Source organism: Podarcis gaigeae (genome assembly GCF_964106915.1).
Source record: "Podarcis gaigeae genome assembly, chromosome: 13".
Lineage (NCBI taxonomy): Eukaryota > Metazoa > Chordata > Lepidosauria > Squamata > Lacertidae > Podarcis > Podarcis gaigeae.
The window spans coordinates 53,359,483-53,380,909 of record NC_139689.1 but is presented as its reverse complement, the minus strand read 5'-3'; the positions used below and the strand labels follow the sequence as shown (position 1 = coordinate 53,380,909).

General features: G+C 43.9%; 1 protein-coding gene and 2 long non-coding RNA genes across 5 annotated transcripts; 1 reads left to right on the top strand and 2 right to left on the bottom strand.

Moving 5' to 3' along the window:
- Window positions 1-252: 252 nt before the first annotated feature.
- LOC310830310 lies at window positions 253-3,476 on the bottom strand. Its single transcript, XR_014557571.1, has 3 exons — window positions 2,835-3,476; window positions 1,079-2,306; window positions 253-341 (listed from the first exon to the last, which is right to left on the bottom strand). It is a non-coding gene; the product is annotated as an uncharacterized lncRNA (long non-coding RNA).
- Window positions 3,477-5,749: 2,273 nt separating this feature from the next.
- LRRC14B (leucine rich repeat containing 14B) lies at window positions 5,750-20,686 on the bottom strand. Of its 3 annotated transcripts, none has more exons than XM_083709497.1 (2): window positions 19,621-20,686; window positions 5,750-6,450 (listed from the first exon to the last, which is right to left on the bottom strand). In XM_083709497.1, exons 1-2 carry the CDS (start codon window positions 20,589-20,591, stop codon window positions 6,096-6,098), a joined length of 1,326 nt encoding a protein of 441 aa, XP_083565623.1. In that variant the 5' UTR covers window positions 20,592-20,686; the 3' UTR covers window positions 5,750-6,095. The 3 variants fall into 3 exon arrangements, 2 of the variants coding, with proteins under 2 accessions (XP_083565623.1, XP_083565622.1); XR_014557469.1 differs by lacking the exon at window positions 19,621-20,686 and adding an exon at window positions 10,059-12,183 and having other exon boundaries at window positions 6,313-6,450; XM_083709496.1 differs by lacking the exon at window positions 5,750-6,450 and adding an exon at window positions 16,363-17,086 and having other exon boundaries at window positions 19,621-20,662.
- On the top strand, window positions 20,568-20,992 carry LOC310830361. The gene is made up of 2 exons (XR_014557632.1): window positions 20,568-20,647; window positions 20,887-20,992. It is a non-coding gene; the product is annotated as an uncharacterized lncRNA (long non-coding RNA).
- The last annotated feature ends 435 nt before the right edge of the window (window positions 20,993-21,427 follow it).

The following is a 21,427-nucleotide window of genomic DNA, read 5'->3' as shown; positions in this document are numbered from 1 at the left end:
CTGAAACTGTTCTTAACCTGAAGCACCACCTTAGCTAATGGGGCCTCCTGCTTCTGCCACACTGCCGGAGCACGATTTCAGTTCTTATCCTGAAGCAAAGTTCTTAACCTGAAGCCATGCCGGTCTACCCATGCGATCAGGCATTGTTAGACTGTTCCTTAGCACCCAACCTCCCCGCAGTGGGCCTAGCAGAGATGATCGGGGAGCGGGAGCATCGCCTGTGACAAAGGCCTAAGCGCTGTGTCGGAGGCGTTTTCGTGTTTCTTGTCCCTCTCTGTTTTCTTGTTTTTCCTCACAGGTAGGAGATATATAAACTCTTTACGGCAAAAGCTTGTGCTACCCTGTGAAAATCCATGTAAATTGTTGATACTGTATAAAAACAGCTACATAACAAGGGGAACTAGTTGGCCACTGCGAGAACAAGACGCCTTTGTCCTGATTCAGCAGGGCCTTTCTTGTGTTCTTAAAACAAGCCTTGCAGAATAGAATTCTATCATTTGTCCATAGTTTCCCAAGGCAATTTACACAGTTTTTGATTACTGTATTGGCCCGAATATAAGCTGCACCTTTAAAATTCAAGGGAGGGGGAGGAAGAAAAAAAGACAATATCTGAATAAATCCATCCCTAAGTCGATCCTGGGAAATGTAGATTCTCCCAAGGGGCGTTTCAATAGTTTCCCTGTGGGCTTCTTGGATGCGGCACTAGAGGGAGGTGGTAGGAGGCCTCTTTCTCTTCCCTGCTTCTGTTTCCCACCAAATTAAGAGTGTCAGCAGCAGCAGCAGCAGCAGCAGCCAGGCATGTGGGGCAGGAAAAGGGTTTGGAGGGTGGGTCAGTGGACGGCCCATGCTTCCGGGGGGTGAGGGGAGCCGCGCCGCTTTGCCGGCTGCATAAGGTCACAAATAAGCCACGCTTTTAACTTTCCACTGTCAGAATTTGGGGGGAAATTGCAGATCATATTTGGGCCAATACAGTATAACGCCTCTAAAACAGTCTGGTCTCAAATGAAAAACATCTACAGTAGTGCAATCTGATGTGTGTCTTCACAGAAGTACATACTTAAGCTGGGAGTGAACTCACTGAGTCTTACTCCCAGGAAAATCTGCATGGGACTGCATTCTTCTGTTAACTTCCTTTGCATGTTATATCTGAAATCATCAGGAAGATCCAAAGGCTTCTAAAATTCCGGCAGCTTCCTGCTACCTTGGATGCTGCATTACCTCACAATGTACAGCACATGTCTCAATATAGCTTGAGACATAAAACCAGAGCCAGGGAGCTAAATTCTCCCAGCTGGGAGATTATCTTAATGTGGGCGGGTCAATTACTGTGTTATTTCATTGTGTCTAGTATACAAAATATGGTTTGGTAAAATTATTTGAAGTTATATATGAGCTGTACAGTGGTACCTCGGGTTAAGTACTTAATTCGTTCTGGAGGTCCGTACTTAACCTGAAACTGTTCTTAACCTGAAGCACCACTTTAGCTAATGGGCCCTCCTGCTGCCGGAGCACGATTTCTGTTCTCATCCGGAAGCAAAGTTCTTAACCTGAAGCACTATTTCTGGGTTAGCAGAGTGTGTAACCTGAAACGTATGTAACCTGAAGCGTATGTAACCCGAGGTACCACTGTATTAGAATCAATAATGAGTTGGTAGTATTTCTAATGCCAGCAGATGGCACTGTGGTGTAGTCTACTACAAACAGAAAAGCAATAAAGTATATGTTTGCATAATCATTATTTCTGTGCAACTAAAACTGCTTGAGGTATGGTTTGCAAATACTGACTTCCTAATAAGCAGCAGTACAAAAAGGAAACAAAACATAAGCTACTCAGTTGTATCTCTCATTTCCAACTACTAGTCCAGGGAGGCTGTGGAAATCCTTTAGAAAGCGCCTGGAGGCAGTTTTGGGATGGATGAGGGCAATCAAGCTATGGCTTAAACTAGCTAATTGCTGTGAGCACAGAAATCTGTTCTGGATGGAGGTGGGCAGCCACTGTTGGGGAGGTCCCATGAAGCACCAAAAATGCAGTTTACGGGTTTTCTCAGGTCACCAACCCTTTTTTGCACCAATGGGCACATTTTGAAAAGAGAGTGGTGTGGGTACCAGTCACAAAACGGCTGCCATAGTGTGGGTATGACAACACAAAATGGCTGCCATGTAGAGGTTGGCACACCATAAGATCAGGGACTACCTGATTTCAGATGAACCCACCACAGCAAAGATGCGTCCTGGTCACCAGGAAAAAAGGAAGGGCGGTGGGATGCTGTTGGAACAGTCCTTATCCACACAATTTATGACAGCCTCTGTAAAATATAAAATCATGGTGTGTTGCATCACATGTCTCAGGCCAAGTGTTAGTTAAGTAAATCAATTGTCCATGACTGAGGCCAAAAAGATAAACCATCAAAATATGGTCTAACTGAAATAGTAGGTATTTGTTAAAGCTCTTTAGAAAATAAGTCTTTCGTGAGACTTGAGAAACGCTTTATTGACAGGCAAAGTTTGGCCAAGGGGTCTACTGGGCATCACCAGAATACTTCATCTACAAGTCAAGGTGACTACAAATTATCCTTATTCAACTCCGAAATCCTTGGCTTGTGGTATACTTATTACATGTTGAAGAATAAGGCTAAGATTCTTTATCTAGCCATCTCTCAGTAACATGTATAAGTCAATGCCTGGATGCTTCATTAGATTATGATGGGAAACTGTTGCACTTGCCTTGCATTAAACAGCTACAGTGAGAATAAATGAGCACAAGTGCCTTCAACCCGCAAACATCCCATGATGGTGGCAAGAACAGGCACCACTTCCTGCCTTTTAGGACTTACTGTGTACAAACGAGTCATCTTTCCCTCCTTGCGGCATCTTTCTAAGCATCAGAGCTGTGGCTCTCATTTCCGCTCTGCTCCAGGTTCTTGACTCTTGTGCTTCCTTCTTGATGTTCTGCAAGGATTATCTTTGTCTGTATCTCTGGTTTAATTATTGTGCAAGTTTCCTTTTACTGCAGTTCCTCTGAGTCCTTTTAGCTTCATCCACCAAGCACAGGGCTTTCCTTCTCCCTCCTTCCCTCCTGACCATGTTTTTGTTTAGAGTGTGAGGCAGTTGTCAGGGACTTGGTATATTTTTATGCATGTTCTGGACCTTGTCTATTTTAGTATATCTTTTTGAACAATAACTGACAGCTCTCTGAAAGAAACAGGAATCTGGCAGAAGAAAGGGCCCAGCCCTATATATTGTTGAAAGTAAACAGGCTCCAAAGTTCTTAGGGAGTTCAGGGTTCGCTCTCCCTGTCTCTCTTTTGCTCCTTTGTACTTTTCGCTGAGAGGGTTCTGTCCCAAATTTTGCCAAGGGACTGGGCTCTCTGGGCACCAGAGGAGACGGGTACTTGACGCCCATCAATGATTTTGTAACCACTTCCTAAGTAATTTGCCTCTGAAGCCAACTAAGGACAAATTCTCAAATGTGGAACTTCTTTCCAGTGGCATAGCGTGGGGGGTGCAGGGGGGGCCAGCCGCACCGGGCGCAACATCTGGGCGGGGCGCACTCGCAGCTCTCTGCCCCTACTAAAATCCACGGGTTAGGGGGCGCAAATTACTTGCCTTGCCCCAGGTGCTGACAACCCACGCTATGCCACTGCTTCTTTCTTTTACTTTTACAAACATTGCTTTCCACTGTGCTGCTCTAAGAGGGGCTTTTGGTGCACTCAAAACAAGCCCTTTGTTGACCTAGGTCTTGGGGGGAAACGGAAGCAGAGAGGGAGTTTAATGTGGAAGGATTCTGTAGAGAAAGGGGTTAACAGAGAGAAGACCTTGGAGCTTAATCTGGGCTCTCATAACCATAGAGCCAGTCCTAAAAAAAGATAGCAATTCTTTCTTTCTTTTTGTCCTGTCCAGAGCCTTCTGGATGCCTAATCTTCAAGCGTGTATATGTGTACTGCCATGCATTTGACATATTTACGACTTTCAGAAATCCAACTGATTAATTAGTACATTGGTGCTTTTCCATGCCAGGATAAGCTTGTACCAGTTACCCTACCAGAAGAAAAATGACAACCCAACCATCACTTCTTCTCATATAAGATGTGGTTCTTTTACCAATGAATCAGATACTGGTTGGCATGTGGTAATCAGAAAGCCATTTTTATGGTGATTTAAAGCACAAATCTAATCCTACAACAGGGAGTTCTCAGGTGATGTTTATTATTTGTAAGCATATGGACATCAAAAGCATAATGAAATCAAGCATTTCATGGAAATAAATACTATTAAAAGTTCCTTTATATGTTTTGAATGTTCCAAAGTCTATGAGCCATAATACTTAGAGACATCATCTTACAGATATAACTCCATTCAAAATGACTTAATTCCATTCTTATCTTCACTGCAGACTGTATCTTCAGTATTTGCCAGTTCATTCAAATATAACACAGTTTCAGTCTCAAAACATCCTCATTCATCCAGCTCCATCAGTAAAAACAGCAATTCCCAGTTCAGATATACACAATTCACCAGTTGCCCTCATATAGATTTCTCTGCAATGTTAAAGAGCTTGTTTGATCCCTGGTCTTTCAGCTTTTACCTCATGAGACAGTAGCTGAGGTTCCTTACCCACAGGCCCTCCCTCCCTCCGTCTTTTTTAACATCTACCTTCAAATAAAAAAATGCTTTCAAATAGCCATTTATCATGGTTAAAGTTATTCACAGCCATGCATTATTCAGAAACGAGATAAAATAAAATGTGATTTATTTGGAACAAAATAAAATGTGATTTATTTGGAAGCAAATTATATTTTTAGCTAAAACACTTCACACTTTGATGAGTAAGTGGTATATAACTCCTGTTAAATAAATATATTTAAAGGTGCTATTGAGTTCCATGAGGCTTAATCATGGAAATGTGTAGAGTATTGCAGCTTGCATCTGCAAGCTGCAATCCTCTACACATTACGCTTCAGACCTACCACCCATTGTTGTAAAAACTCACATCTTTTTGTTGTACTCTAACCCTGGTGGTTATAAAGCATATAATGCAATAGAAGGGAACAAAATAAAATAAAATAACAATCATCTAAAAATGCTAAATATATCTAATGACTGAGGAATCATCATGTTTTTGCTTGGTTTATTTGACAACCCAGATGCCAGACAATCCCTAGTGTAAACTTGAGAAGTTGCAAATATGCTGTTATTTATACTGTTGGCCACTGTAATGGATCTCTTGTAACAGTCGCCTTTCATTGGCTGCACCCTTAGTCTATGTTTGGCCTCTATACTGGGGCATCTCCTTAGGACTGCTTTAACCTTTGCATCTCATTTTCTTGTAAATACCCCAGGCTCCACAGCCTAATTTTTTGTATATCACAGAATCTTTCTATTTTCAAGCCATCATCCCATGCTGCGTTGATAATGTCATCATCCCACTATGCTTTCTGTTCATATTTCAGTGCTCTTTCAGCTTGGATAATGATCAGTTCTGTATTTTTTTTTGGTAGGAAACCCTTCGGGGATAATGCACACAGTGCTGTGTTTTCTCCGATAGGCCCGCCACTTTCCAAAAAGCACCCAGAGATGTGAAGAGTGTTGAAGGAACCAGCAGCTGCAGAGCACCAGCCAAACATTTTCCTCAAATGCATCAGCCAGTTGAGAATGTTGGCAAAGCACAGAGCTGGATTTCCATGTGAACCACTTTAGTCGCTAGATGCAAACTTCCTCCTAGCCCTAACATTTGGATCCCCATTTTCCCCCAGGATCTACGCATAACACTACTTCTAATGCTTATTTGCGTGATCCAGCAAAGGAGGACCAAACATGAACACAGCCTTTAACACATGGAACAAATCTGTATCATGATGCTCATACAGTCCCCATTGAATTGTTTGGATTAGTTTTGATGCACTCAGGGTCCACATTGTCACTGGGTCACTCATGACTAGGTCTGGGCTAGATCAGGACCCCTGTGGAAGGAACTCTTAAAGGTAACTGGGTTCTAACACTGAGCTTGAGTGTGGCAGTCCTAGCACTATGTAATGTTTTTAAAGCCACAAGCTAGAAAGTAATTTGAAAACCCCAGCTAGGATGCTACAAAAGCAATTAATGCATTGATGGGCACCAGATATTTTGTTGGGGTAGAAGGCTGGAAATCTGGAAACCTGGTTTGGTGGACTGAGGACCTTTTGCCATTTGTCTGATTGCCTCTTTTTCAGAAGCAGAGCCATTTCTGGCTTGACATCCTTCAGATGCATAATTATGTTTGCTTGGTAATTTGCTTGGTTTAAACAAAGGTACAGGAAGCACATTCTTGTAGGGAAGGCGGTACACTTTCATCTTTTCTCCCAGTCTGCCCATTTGTATCTTCAAGCTGGGAGATCTCTGCACAAGAATGGTGTCCTGGTGTTGTTTTTCATATTTCTCATGGCAGAAGCTATTCCATTCCAGCAACGTTGTCCTGTGGAGAATGTAATTCCAGACTAAACAAGAATATGCTTTCACAGTGCAGGTTAGTGGCTGTCAACATTCCCTGGATCAGAAACACATGGAGCCCTTTTAAAATTATCTTATACATTGTTTTTACCTTTACTCTCTTAGGCTATCCTTTCCTTTTTCCTGTTTCCTTTCCTGTTACATTTTCTCTGAAAGATGGCAATGATGTTACTAGTACAACTCACCTTTGGCAAGCTTGTGACCTAATGGTGGCTTGCAGTCTTCCAGCAGTTACAACTTGTGAGGAAAATGTCAATGGTACAGAATGGGGGTGGGGGCTAACATTTTGAGGCTAAGGGCTGCATTGACCAATGGTCAGCCCTCCAAGGTCCACGTGTCAAAGTGAGTGTAATCAATGTATGTGTAGTGCATGTATGTGTAGACAGATTATACACACACACACACACACACACACACACAGAGAGAGAGAGAGAGAGAGAGAGAGAGATACCCCACACATATAATGGGTGTGTGTGTTGAGAGGTCACAAAACTGCTCAGCTTCACAGGATCAGAATAGGGGGTCCGTGAGAGTTAATTTTTGTGTAAAAAATTGACAGATTTGGGATAGACACAAATCTTTTGGTATCAAAGTATCACAAATGGAGTACCTATGGGAGCAGTCAGTTGAATAATGTTTTAACATTATTATTATTATTATTATTATTATTATTTTATTATTATTATTATTCAAAATGGACAAAATTGAGGGGGGAAGCCTTGGATGCAGTCAACAAATAAATATATGCTGCTGCTGTTGTTTTTGCTGCCATCTAAATAAAGTTGGCGGGATTAAAAAGGTAAAGGTAAAGGTACCCCTGCCCGTACGGGCCAGTCTTGACAGACTCTGGGGTTGTGCGCCCATCTCACTTAAGAGGCCAGGGGCCAGCGCTGTCCGGAGACACTTCCGGGTCACGTGGCCAGCGTGACATCGCTGCTCTGGCGAGCCAGAGCCGCACACGGAAACGCCGTTTACCTTCCCGCTGGTAAGCGGTCCCTATTTATCTACTTGCACCCGGAGGTGCTTTCGAACTGCTAGGTTGGCAGGCGCTGGGACCGAGCGATGGGAGCACACCCCGCCGTAGGGATTCGAACCGCCGACCTTTCGATCGGCAAGTCCTAGGCGCTGAGGCTTTAACCCACAGCGCCACCTGCGTCCCAGCGCCTGGTGGGATTAGGAGGACCCAAAAAACCATAGTGTCACAGCAGGGGACCCCGGGAGCACTCAGTGCTTTAAAAAAATTACATAATAATAATAATGACATCTTTTAATTGAAATTTTTGAAGGCCCTTGGCATCATGGCTTCACAGCAGGAACCCATAGAAACAATCAATTTTTAAAAAACATTGTTGCTACATGATGTGGGGGTGCCCATTGCTCAGAGCAGTGGAAAGATAATAGAGAAGGCCATGATATAGAGCAGTTGCAGGCATTGCATATGAAACCCATTTCAGTCTGGGTTCAGACTTGGTTGTGGGACTAAATCAGCCTTGGTAGCCCTGATGGATGACCTTTTATCAGGAGAGGGACAAGGGGAGTCTCTCCATGCCTTTTGATACAATTGACCATGGCATCCCCCTGGACCAGCTTTGTGGGGGCACCATTTTATGGTAGTTCCAATCCTACATGCAAGGTCAATTCTTCAGTCCCCTGGCATCTGTGTTACAGGGTCCCACAGGGCACTATTTTGTCCCCAGTGCTATTTAACACCTCTTGGGAAGCTCTTGGGAACTGTCACAAGGGAATTTGGAGCAAAGTGTCATTAATTATGCTGATGCAGACTCTAGAGCAGTGTCTGGGTGCAGTAGTGGCTGGATGAGGGCCAATATACTGCACGTTTAACAAGGAGTAGGCAACCAAAGGCCCGGGGGCAGAATGTGGCCCAATTGCCTTCTCAATTCGGCCTCTGGATGGTCTGGGAATCAGCGTGTTTTTACATGAGTAGAATGTGTCCTTTTATTTAAAATGCATCTCTAGGTTATTTGTGGGGCCTGCCTGGTGTTTTTACTTGAGTAGAATGTGTGCTTTTATTTAAAATGCATCTCTGGGTTTTTGTGGGGCATAGGAATGCATTCACCCCCCCCCCCCCAAATAGTCTGGCCCATGGTCTGAGAGATGATGGACCAGCCCATGGCTGAAAAAGGTTACCGACCCCTGATTTAAACCCTATCAAGATGAAGGCCCTCTGGGTGAGTTCCCTGTTCTGGATGGAGGTGCATTCCCTCTGAAGGAACTGGTACTCAGTCTGGGGTGCTCAAGTCCTGGATCCATTTTTATTTTGTCACGAGGCACATGTGGCCTCAGTGGCTTAGGAGTGCTCTTGAGCATCACCAGCAGGTAAAACAGCTACAGCTGCTCCGGAGCTAAGATTAGGTGGCCCCTGTTTTCCTGGCACTGGTGACCACAGGACTGGATTATTGCAATGTGCTCTATCTGGGGCTTCCCTTGGGCTTTGTCTGGAAGCTGCAGAGGCTGCAGCTGGCGCAGAATGCAGCGGCTGGGTTGTTGACACATTAACCCTGCATAACCCTGTCTCTGCTGAGAGAGCTGCCAATATACTACAAGAACAATTCAAGGTTTTGCTTTTAGTTTCAGCATTTTAAACCCCAAGAACATGGGACCAGGTTAGCTATATCCCTGGTCAGCAACTGCACTTCTTTGATGGGCCACTGCTGAGAGTACCACATGCTTCAGGGCTGCTCTTAGCTTGTACCAGAAACTGGACATTTGATGTTGCAGCTCCAATACTCTGGAATCAATTGCAAAATTTGGCAGGTGCCCAGCATCTTGATGTTTACATGGCTACTAAAGATGCTTTCATTTAAGAAGGTCTTCTCTGAAACATGGCCCCAGTCATTGTCTATTAGCTGCATCATTTTTGTTATTGTAGTACATTGCACAAATAGCTGCTTCCTGTCTCACCTATCTGATCTGACACAGGAGAACTCTATTTGCTAATTTTGATTCCAACTTAGCAAAAATTACTAAAAATTTAAAGTCAGTGAAAGTGTGACCACCTATTTCCTTGGCTGCTAGTTTAGAGTTACCTGGCTCTTAACACTGGCTAATTAAGCAGGAGCTGTAGTCAAATGCATTAATTTGTTTTCATTTTAAAAAATCATTTAAGACTGTTTTCTGGGGAAAAGCCATTTCTCCTGCTTCTCCCCAGTAAAAAAGTAAATGAGGCTTCACAAACAGCTTCATTCCTGGACAACTCATTAGTTTCTTCCTTCAGATCTTTGGAAAAAACTGAATCAATTGCTAAGAGAAGCAACACAAATTCTGCCAGGTTTATCATCACTAGAAAGATTAAACCATCTCTAAATTCTTAACTATAAAATCATAATGTTAAATTATCACTGAATGTTTAATGCCATGCATTAAGGTCCTGCACCACACCTTTCCCCTTCCTCAGCCTCCCTAGTTGCTACTCGGTTTGATTTTAGTACAAAAAAGTTGAAATATACTGATAAACCCTAGGAAAAAAACACATCAAACCCATTGTATATCAAAAAATGTTATATCCATAAAGTAAGATAATGCTTAAAAAGTACAATAATGATGGGCTTATACCTCTCTTGCCGCCTTACTTCCATAGTCAGATCCTCCCAAAGCATAGAGAAACTTTCCTTCTTGGCAACATTTCTCTCTTCTACATCACAGTTAAGAATGTTGACTTGTAGCGTATCAGGGCTACTTAGCAAAGGAGTCCGCATTGCAAAAAAATGTATTTTATCACAATGGATAATCCAAATGCTTTCTTGATTAAAGGCTCAACTTGCTTAATTTTTTGATCTCTGTTTTGTTATGTGAGTTCAGTTCGGATTACCACTGCTTAAGTATTTTGGTGCTCCTATTTTTATGTTCATGAATCACTTGGGGGATGATATGATGGATAAACTGGCAAGCGGAATCCTCTGGAGCATTTAGAATCTGTGCTGGATGCTAAAGTCTTTCAGTAACTTACTGAAAAGGGACATGACATGTGGTTCACGACTACTTGACTGACGCCTACGTTTTTGCTGTGCAGTCTGGAGCTTTCAAAATCCAATCCAGACTACTTGGCAGGCATGAAAACAGGACAACCATGGTTAGCTGAATTAACTTCTGGAGCAATGCATTATGCATAATAATTGCTTCCACATATAGCTCTGGTGGCAATAGTGCTTTATTCACGAAGCAGAATCAATAATTGCTTCCTATAATTCATGCTATATACCATTATCGAAGCCATTGCCCATAGAATTATACAGCAAAAAACAGTCTAGTAAAACTTATAAACAATAGAAACAGACACTCCTCAAAATGGAATGGACTCCCTTGGAAGGGGGAAGGCTCTCTTTCCGTGGAAGGTTTTAAAGCAGAAGCTGGAGGGCTGTCAGGAATTCTTTAGTTGTGATTCCTGCATTGCAGAGGTTCCTAGAATCCTAGAATTGCAGAATTGGAAGGGATTCTGAGGATCATCTAGTCCAACCCCCTGCTAGATAAGGAACCTGTGGTCCTCCAGATGATGCTGAACTACAACTCCCATCACCCCAGGCTACTGGCCAGGGGTATCAACTGAATTTTTTGGTCTAGTATACTGTATGTGGATTGGGTCCCCTGCTTCACTCAGAAATGGAGATATTTTTGTCATATGCAAATTTATACCATCTTTTGCAGGTGTGGTTGGGGTACCAAAAAACAAATCAGGGTCATTCAACGGTATTAAGATGTCTGACAGACAGAATATCAACATGTTAATCTTTCTCCATAATTGTAGTTCCATACTAGAAAAGGCTAACCCTGTTTAATATCTGTCTGCTACCTGTTAAAGGCATAAGAGCATTTTGGAGCATGATCCATGAAGAAATAAAGAAAGTACTAAGAATATCATACAGTAAAAGGCCAGAGGCATTCCTTTTAGGAATTTTAAATGATGATATTCCAAAAGACAAAACTAATTTTTTCTTATACGTAATGTCTGCAGCAAGAATCCTGGTGGCTAAGTATTGGAAAGGGAATCAGTTACCCACTAGGGGAGAGTGGCTATGTAAGCTTTCAGAATATTTAGAATTAGCCAAATTGACAGATATAATAAGACAAAACCAAAAAGTGAGGTGAAAAAGGAATGGGAGTGTCTAAATGAATACCTTAAAAGCCAAGGTTAGAGGACAGAAATCTGGCTGAGTCTGGAATAACCTTGTGAAGTGAAAGGATAAGAAAGAGGTATTTATATCTAGATGCTAGGATAGAGGTGATAAGGAAAACAGGAAAGCAGGAAGACACAATGAGAGGTAAAGGAGGCGCTGTGGGATTGGTGGAAGTCAATGTTTGTTTTTCTTTTTAGTGTTTATATTGTTCACTTGTAAGAAATGGATTTGATGTTTTTTTAAATGTTGGTTTTTGTGTTTTGTGTATTGTTATTTTTCAATATTTTTGTGTTGTTGTGTGGAAAATACTATTTTTTTTTTAAAAAAGCATAAGAGCCCTGCTCTCCTCCAATGCCAACCCTAAACCATGCAAAGAAGTAAAGTTTCATGAGCTGTACTTGTAAATGAGTTATGCCACTGGTCTTTCATCAGCTGATCTTAGGGCTGGCAGTACTCCAATAATACAAGAACAGGTGTAGTATTTCAGATGGAGGGGGGCAAATGTCATTTAAGATTTATAGCAATTTTGTTCAGCTGCTCATGCTGCGATAAATTCAACATTTAAATACTGTATTTTTTGCTCTCTAAGATTCACTTTTTCCCTCCTAAAAAGTAAGGGAAATGTGTGTGTGTCTTATGGAGCGAATGCAGGCTGCGCAGCTATCCCAGAAGCCAGAACAGCAAGAGGGATTGCTGCTTTCACTGTGCAGCGATCCCTCTTGTTGTTCTGGCTTCTGAGATTCAGAATATTTTTTTCTTGTTTTCCTCCTCCAAAAACTAGGTGCGTCTTGTGGTCTGGTGCGTCTTATAGAGCAAAAAAATACGGTAGTTAAAAAGCAAGCAGTGCTCCACTTGTTGTGGTTATTTATTAACACATTTTTGTAAACCACTCTGAGGGATTGGGGGTTTTATTTTACAATCAAGTGCTATAAAATTTTTATGGAATCAATTAAGTAAATAAACAATGCATATATATTTTTCCTATGAAGACCTTCACAGGTGCGGGGTTAGCAACCGCTACCCTAAATGGAGCAACTGCTGCTGACTTCAATCAAGGAGGAGAAGAGTGGAAACAACACAATAAACTGAAATGCTAGAAATTCAGCAATGGTAATTAATTGTTTGATGCCATGTTTCAAAAGTATCCTCTCAGTTAACAATGTATGCCAATAACTCAGGAGGCCCTCAGTGAGGGTCTAATTCTGCACATACCTATAAATTCACCGCTGCTTCTTCCTTCCTTCCTTCCTTCCTTCCTTCCTTCCTTCCAGTCCTACAGATTCCTTTTTCCTCCCCAAGCAGACATAGTCAAGATATAGTCTGTTGTGACCCATTATTTACAGTGGCAGCTCATCCCATTTCACCACTTGAGGCAAAATGAGAATTGCTGCTTTCCCCTGCCGCTTCTGCCACTGCCGCTATACCTGCTGCTCTGCCTGCCCTGCTGCCTCCACCGCTGGCGTGGAAGTGGTGCCAATTTTGGGTGAGATCTTGTATGCTCTGCATGATCGTGTGGGATTTTTAACACAATTGCAGCTAATACTGGCACTGCTTCAGTGCTGGCTGTGGGGCAAGCAGGGCACCCAGGGGTTGCTGCCTTAGGGGTTTCTGTCACCTGGCAGCTGCCTCAGTCTACCTAATGGCAGACCCAGCTTTGGGTCCAGTAGAGAAATCTAACCTGTTTGTTGCCTGGGACTACAAAAGCAGGTTTCTTGACTCCTACCTGGTCAATGGGCTGCATTTCGATTGACAGCACCCAAATTGTGCTGGCAGCAGCAGTCTGCTACTGGGTGTGATTGTGGGTGGGTAGAAATTTGAATTTATTCTACTCCTATACCTGTCATCTGGCAAGTTAAGCAACCTTTTAAAACTCTTATTATTGCCAATAAACTAAACTTTTGAATCCTTTTTAAAAAAACAAACAATTAAAATATTCTGAAAGGTTCTCTGTGTTACCTAAGGGATACGGGCTGGAAAATAGGTCAAATGCCACAAGTGTGACCAGACTGACCTTTCCATGAGTAAAGCTGACAGACGGATTGTCAGGGACTCAAGAGCGGGAGCACAGGGAAGGGAGGAGATGGAGAGCGAGGGGGAGCAATCCGAGGGCAGCGTAGGAGAAGAGGACAGTAGCCCGAGAGATTCCATGAGCCTCTCCAGCGAATCGGAAGATTCACAGAAGGGGGCGCCGGTGGACAGGGCAAGGGGGGCCCCAAGGGGGACACTCCAGAAACAAAGGGCCAGCGGGAACTCCCAGAGCAGCAGTTGGAGATCAGGACCAGCTTCCCCACCAGAGCGTAGTGGGGGGGAGGAGTCCCAGGTATCGGGGCCAGCGTGTTCACCACCAGGGAGAGAAGATGAGTCAGGGTTGACCATGCCTACATCAGAGAGTCAGGCAACGGAGGGGAGGTCACGTCCAGCCAGCTTCCAGAAGGAAGGAAGCAGTGATAGAAGCAGTGTAACGGTCAGGAGGAGGATCACGGGGTTGGCGCGAGAGCCAAGTTCAAATGTACAGGAGCGCGGGACAGCAGAGAACGAGGATTGGGAACCAGGTCCTAAAGCCCGCAGGAAGCAGGGGGAGGAGTCAGGCAACTCAGCGTCAGAAGAGTCCAGAATGGTGAATGCCCCAGCGGGCAGGAGGACCCAGAGGAGGAGAGAGGAGAGGAAGAGGTGGAGCAGGGCTAGGATCTTAAACTGGTGTCAGAGGGGAGGAGATTCAGACGGAGCTTTGCCGGTCTAGGGTTTAAGACGTAGAGCTGCGCGCTGCGGCTTTGAAATGGAAACTGAACTTCAATAAAGACTTTTGTACATAACGACAGCCTGGCGTTGGTCCTCTGTGAGCTGGGACCTAGGGGCAGCTCTGACACGGATGCTTCTAAGTTTAGACAGAGTGTTCTGTGTTTTCTTCTTGTATTATCCATATCATTCAGATTAATGTGATTTTTCTTTCACTTTAAATATTATTATATTAGAACAGTCTGCCCTTGCCTGTTTTACAAAACGTGTATTTGTGCTAGCTTGCTTGTATTTTTACTTTTATCCCTGCTTAGCAGCTTGCAGTGCAATCCTGACCTAGACATGGCAGCAATTCAGACATGGGTAGTGGGATGAAGCCATCACTGCACAATCATGCTAAGGGAAATCTGACTAGTTGAATTTCTGCCAGTCACACACCTGTACAAATGAAGAGCACCAGCCCTTTTACAGGGGAAAGTGGCAAAGATAAAGCAAAATTAAAAATTACAATATTTTCATTTTTTCAAGTACATTTTTTAAAAAAACACCTCCATTTTTTGGAGCTAAAATTCACTTCATCGGATGCATAATTCTTGGTAATTCCTGATATCTTATGGAATAATGCATTTTCCAGCCTCTAAAATGCTGCTAGAGAATAGTTTCATTTCTGCTGTTAGCCTTGGCTAGTTGGCTACCTGAGTAATGTACCCAACACCACAAAGTGAGCCAGTGACAGGAGGATTTCACAGTTAAGTCTCCAGGTCCTCTCTCTGGTGTGCTTGTTTTCTAGAGGTATGACTACATGGCGGTTGTGGCCAATGGGCTCACTGGGAAGAAAATATGCAGACAATATTCTACCCAAAGGGAGATGCAGCCTAAACGGTTTAGCTATTAGCACCACCAACTCCTCCTCGCAAAGCACAACCTCCTCTCATGAACAGGAACTATAAGCATTTGTGGTGGACAAGGCGATCTATTGAAGGCTACAAGCCATGAGAGTTATGCTCTGCCACAACCGCTAAAGGCAGCAAGGCTTCTGAAGGCCGGTTGATGGAAACCACTGGAAAAGAGAAGGCTCTTGTCCTCAGATCCAGCTTGCAGGTTTCTCAGAGGTCAGCCACTATGAGAAGAGGGTGCTGAATGAGAGGGGCCATTGGTGTCACCCAGCAGGCTCCTCTCACGTTCTTAAGCATCAGAAACAAATGGCATGAGCATGTATAAAGTTCACCTGCCTCACCAATGAAGAACCCTCTGTATTTAATAAGGTTTCAAGTTGTCGCTCCATATACTGGGCTGCAACCCTTCATGTACAAAGCACACCCACTGAGGAAAAGAACAACTTGCTGCTTTGTATGGCGATATGTAGGCATTAAAGGGACGCAGGTGGCGCTGTGGGTTAAAGCCTCAGCGCCTAGGACTTGCCGATCGAAAGGTCGGTGGTTCGAATCCCTGCGGCGGGGTGCGCTCCCGCTGCTCGGTCCCAGCGCCTGCCAACCTAGCAGTTCGAAAGCACCTCCGGGTGCAAGTAGATAAATAGGGACCGCTTACCAGCGGGAAGGTAAACGGCGTTTCCGTGTGCAGCTCTGGCTCGCCAGATGTAGCTTTGTCACGCTGGCCACGTGACCCGGAAATGTCTCGGGACAGCGCTGGCCCCTGGCCTCTTGAGTAAGATGGGCGCACAACCCCAGAGTCTGTCAAGACTGGCCCGTACGGGCAGGGGTACCTTTACCTTTACCTTTATGTAGTCATTCCTTTCAGATGAAACAGGTGATGGTGTGTGGAAGGTTAGTGGGTTGTACACCATGGGTATAACAATTGCCCACCCTTTAAGTAAATCAATAAAAACACTTAACCAAAGGAGGTTCTGTCCTCCCTCAAAATAAAGCCTCCCCCCACCCTTCCCCCCATAAATCCTGGCTACGCCCATGTTGCACATCCTCCTTCATTTCACTAGACTTGCTCAGGAGACTACCATGGTAGCAGAACATACCCTAAATGTGTTATCTAAATTATTTCAATAAACGAATGCTTTTATTTGATTAATGGATTTGAGTAGCACTGTTTGGTTCAGCAGGTTTCTTCAGACTTCAGTTCATCTCCTGAAGAGCCTTGTTGAAGCTTTCTAGGGCATCCCTGAAAGACTTCAGCAAAGTGGCTCCGAGCTCATGGCCTGTTTCCTGTATTGCTGCATCATATCCCCCAAAGATGGGCGTAGAGGCTTTTATGTCCTCTCTCTTCGCCTGCAGTAAAATCATGTTAAGTTCCTCGGCGATTCTCTCATATTTCTGGTGATCAAATTTCGAAAGATCAGCTTCACCAATTGGGTAACTGATGTCATTTGCATAACAGTCTCTTGGGACTGGGAATTCAATGTATCTGAGTCTTGGAAAATCAATGAAAATGTTGAAAAGGCATTTCAATGCTCGAGAAGATAGAGGATTTCCAAGAAATTTCAGCTCCTCTAGTTTCCGACAGGGGACCAACCCCAAAATCAGCATGTTTATGTGAGTGTCCTGAATGTTGCATTCCTCAAGGACGAGACTCTTCAGGGTGTAGGAGGAACGGTTCAGAAGTTTGAAGAAGGTGGATGGGTAAAGGTCAGCCACGTCATGGCCGCTGATGTCAAGGACTTCCAGGGAGCCGGAATGAAGGCTGTTGGCTAAATAGGCCATGTCCACGTGGTTTAAAGAGCAGTTGGAAACATCCAGCACTTTCAGCGGGGTTTTCAGTGGGCTGGAAAGTTAAATATTAAAACAAAGTAAACAATTACATAATTCAGTTGCATTGGGTACTTAATAGCTTTATGAATGATGAGTGCAAGTGCATCATGATGGATGGAGGACATATTGTTGATTTCAGTGGGACTTGTTCACGGAAAAATAAGAGGAAGGATTATAGCCACAGTTGAGCATGGATACAAAATTATGGACTTGAAAGCTATCTCCAAGCCTTTGGCACTGAGCTAGGCTAGGCTATTCCTAAGCCACCCTTAATTGTTTAGTCAACAGATTAAAACAACAGGATCAAATCAAAATATCTCCTTCAAACAACAAGAGAAACCAGTGGGGGGGGGGCAGTAAACCAGAACCAAGCTGCTGGGGGAGTTGGGGTTGGGAGGAGACCTTCTTCTAACACTATGAATCATTTAGAAAATTAATGCCCAATCATCTCTCAGCTAAACCTGCACCCACTTTGAAAGGTAAAACCCCCTGGCTGAGGGGAGGAGGTACCTCATTGTGGCTCAGGTCAGGTGCCCAAATGCCTTAGGGGATACCCTGATGTTGAGAATGAATAAAGACTGTGTTTTGTGTATCCAAAGTATTTTGTAAATGGCACACAGTACATTTTAGTGGCACAAATTCCCTTGAAACTGTTCCATATGTGAAACACAAAACATTTCGTGTACAAGCCTCTACTCCATGTTCCCCTGCAAGAAGGGCACCATTTGTTCAGTGGTGTGGCAGCTTTGGGTGGCCGGAAGAGACCACCCGGAAGAGACCACCTGGAAGAGAAAGGTTTCCGCCTTTCTGGTGGTCTCTTACAAGATCCCACAGGAGGATGCAGGGCTCAGGTGGGCTGCCCACCTGAAAACTTAAAAGCCTCCATTGCCCATCAGCTGTGGCCACCAATTTCCTTCCCTTTTCTCCTGCAGTAATAGCACTTTTCTGGACTCTTGGGTCACTTGTTGTCAGGGCTGGAAAGGAATTTTACTCTCAACCAAAGTTGGCTCTGGATTGGGAGGTTCTTATCATTCCCTGATTTCCAGCATCATTCTCCATTAAAAATAAAATAAAATGTAAAGGACCCCAGTCGTGAACGACTCTGGGGTAGCGACGCTCATCTGCTTTACTGGCCAGGGGAGCCGACGTTTGTCCAGAGACAGTGTTTCCGGGTCATGTGACCAGCATGACTAAGCCGCTTCTGGCGAACCAGAGCAGTGCATGGAAACGCTGTTTACCTTCCCGCTGGAGTGGTACCTATTTATCTACTTGCACTTTGACGTGCTTTCAAACTGCTAGGTGGGCAGGAGCAGTGACAGAATGACAGGAGCTCACCCCGTCACGGGGATTCGAACCGCTGACCTTCCGATCAGCAAGCTCAGTGGTTTAGACCACAGTGCCACCCTCCCCTTGTTCTCCATTAGGTGTCTGTAATTCATAGAATCATAGAGTTGGAAGAGACCACAAGGGCCATCGAGTCCAACCCCCTGCCAAGCAGGAAACACCATCAGAGCACTCCTGACATATGGTTGTCAAGCCTCTGCTTAAAGACCTCCAAAGGAGGAGACTCCACCACACTCCTTGGCAGCAAATTCCACTGTCAAACAGCTCTTACTGTCAGGATTGTATCACTACTTTGAGCAAAATGGCATTCAGCAGCAGTAGGGGGTGGGGCAGGCAATGCACAAGCCACGCCCCTAGCTTAGAAGGGCCCCAGCCTTGTGCCAGTTCTCCCCACCCCCAGTTGCCTAGTGGGATCCCTGGTGCTTGGCTCGCACTACATTAAGATATAACATCGTTCAACTCCCAGGGGTGTGTGGCTGCATTGGGTGCTCCCCAACAATTGAAATAACTTTCCAACAGCAAGGGTTGAGAGGAAGGGGGTCTAGTCCTTGTGCCACTTGCCTTGCCACCCCTGATTATTGTTGCTGTTGGCATCCCCCTCCCTCGAAAGACAATGAACCTGTTTCATCCCACTCAAGTGTCTGTGCTGTTGTGATTCCTGCCACTCCCATGAGGCATATAATGCAACTGCTGTACAAAGAGCAAGGTGGGGATTTTTTGCTAGTATTATTCGTCAAATGGTTCTCTGATTTTTTTTTTTGGGGGGGGGGAATGTGGCCAGGGCATGCCTCTCTGCTCAGAGCAATTTGTTTCCAGAAAATGTGAGGGCAGTATGCCCTGAAAGGTTGGTTAAAAATCTTTTAAACAAATTTTAAAATAATGTTAGAGCCTAAAACCACCAAGAATGGCACTGGCATCCACATTTGCAAATATTTATTTTGCAGCAAAAAATACATCATGGAGGACTCCAGATGGACTCAGGTTCAATTCCTGAATCTCCAGTTAGATGGGATACATGTAAGCAGAACTGTAATAAGTCCTTCCTTTGGGACTTACTGCTAGACAGAGTAGACAATGCTGAATTAGATAAGCATCAGCATGACAATAAAAGAAAGCTTCCCATGCTTTCCCTTTTTAGTATGTTACATATTAGTCATAAATATTGTCTCAATTGTGTCACCAGCAAGATCTGGAGCACATTACCTGAGTAGTTTACGTATCCTTCCTGTGAGTGTGGAAAATGCTAGGCTCAGCTCAGTCAGTTGAGTCATCTGGCTTAACTTTTCTCCAATTCCTACAAGAATGGCCTCATCCTCTGGAGTGAACCTTCGTACATCGAACGTCCTAGCTGGGAGTGTGAGCGATGTCAGATGAGGAAAGTGGACGTTATTAAAGAGCATGTGCAAATGTTCCATTTCCAGCCGAACATTGTGGACTATTTCAAATTTAAGCAGCAAAGAGGGATCTGTAAGCTTTATGATGTAGAAGAGCTTCCGCAGGGCTAGGTTGTCCACTCGGAAGGATGCACAGCGAATTTTTAGTGGGCAATGGCACCTCATAAGCAAGGCCTGGACAAGCAGCTCATAACTTCGTTCAGTAACAAAGACATCAGTAAGAACGTCAACTGAAATCTCAAACACATCTGGATTGAACTTCAGCCTTTGCATTTCAACAAGCAGATCATAGCAGATCTTCGACAGCAGCTCTGTCCTGGCCCAGCGTCCCATTGTTTTCCTACAGTTGCAGAGCTGAACTTCAACATCCTTTAGGCCTGTTAAGTCCACTACTTTGAGTCTCTTTGCATATGGAGATGAACAATTCAGCACATAGTCTCGGAGGCCAGTTAGGCAGCTGGTCAAACACACGGAGCAGACTCTGCTACTGATGTCTTCCTGGTGGTCTATTGTCTTCCCCAACAGTTTTCCAATGTTAAGTTCCTTCAGTGGCCAGTTTGCCACCAAATCGTGAAGAACTTCCCCTTGTTCCTGTAAGTAACTTGCCTTAAAAAGAAGAGGGAAAAGGTTGTGTGCAACACTGCCAAGATTTCCTTTTATCAGCTCTGTATTGGATACCAAAGCCCCAGCACTCAGGAACCGTAGAGAGTGCATTGCTGCCTTTTGATTCCTTCTGTTATACTGGATCTGCTCTAACAGAGGTTCTCTCTTGCTTGTCATTCTCTATTTTTAGCTGCAGCTGCTGCTGAGGGGCGTACGTGACATGGATTTGGAAGGTAAGAGGAGCAGTCATCTGCTGACCTGGTTACTATTTTGGTATCAGACACTTATTTGACACCTCTTTTTAATTGTCCAACTTTCATTAATTGTGTTAGTCTGTTGCACTGTAAACAAAAGAGTATTGTCATACCTCAAGGACCACAGAACAGAATGTAGTCTGAAGTTCATTGATATGATCCAGTGTGTTCAGTTGTCAATGATAAGTGGTAACAACTGATGTTCGTTTGTTTTCTAGATCTGCCCTGTGGTACATAATTCACCTTGTTGATCTATTTGTTTGTTTTCATTTTGTAGGGTGAGTATGGTAGTCTGAGGGATGCCTGATTAAAACTCAGTCCTGAGTTGTGATTTTTTTCTTTGATGAATCTAAACAAATGCAGCCATGAACAATGAATTTTGTGGTGTGTTCTGGGTGGAAGCTGGAAATATGGCAGTATGTGTATTGGTCAATAGGTTTTCTGTGTAAGGTGATGCTTATAGGTCTGCTATAAGCTTGCACAATAGTGTGCTGAATGAACCTCTTTGGTGGACTGGTCATATAAGTTTTGATGGAAGTGCTCAAGTGTCTCTTGCCTGAGTCCAGATGATAGTGGTGCCACCAATGTATCTCACAGAGGTTGTGATGCTGGAAAGTCACGTCTCAGTTTCCTCTAAGCAGTCCAGCCTTCACTAACCTAGCTGGACAGGTTGGCAAAGGTTGAATATTATTATTATTATTATTATTATTATTATTATTATTATTATTATTATTATTTCACTTCATTACTGAATCTGTT

Bases quoted from the DNA above. Each gene is read 5' to 3' on its own strand.
- LRRC14B (XM_083709496.1), bottom strand. From the start codon at position 20,591: ATGACAAGCAAGAGAGAACCTCTGTTAGAGCAGATCCAGTATAACAGA. The intron at 17,087-19,620 runs GTAATGTGCTCC...TTAACTTTCCAG, and splicing joins AGGATACGTAAACTACTCAG to CCCACTGAAAACCCCGCTGA.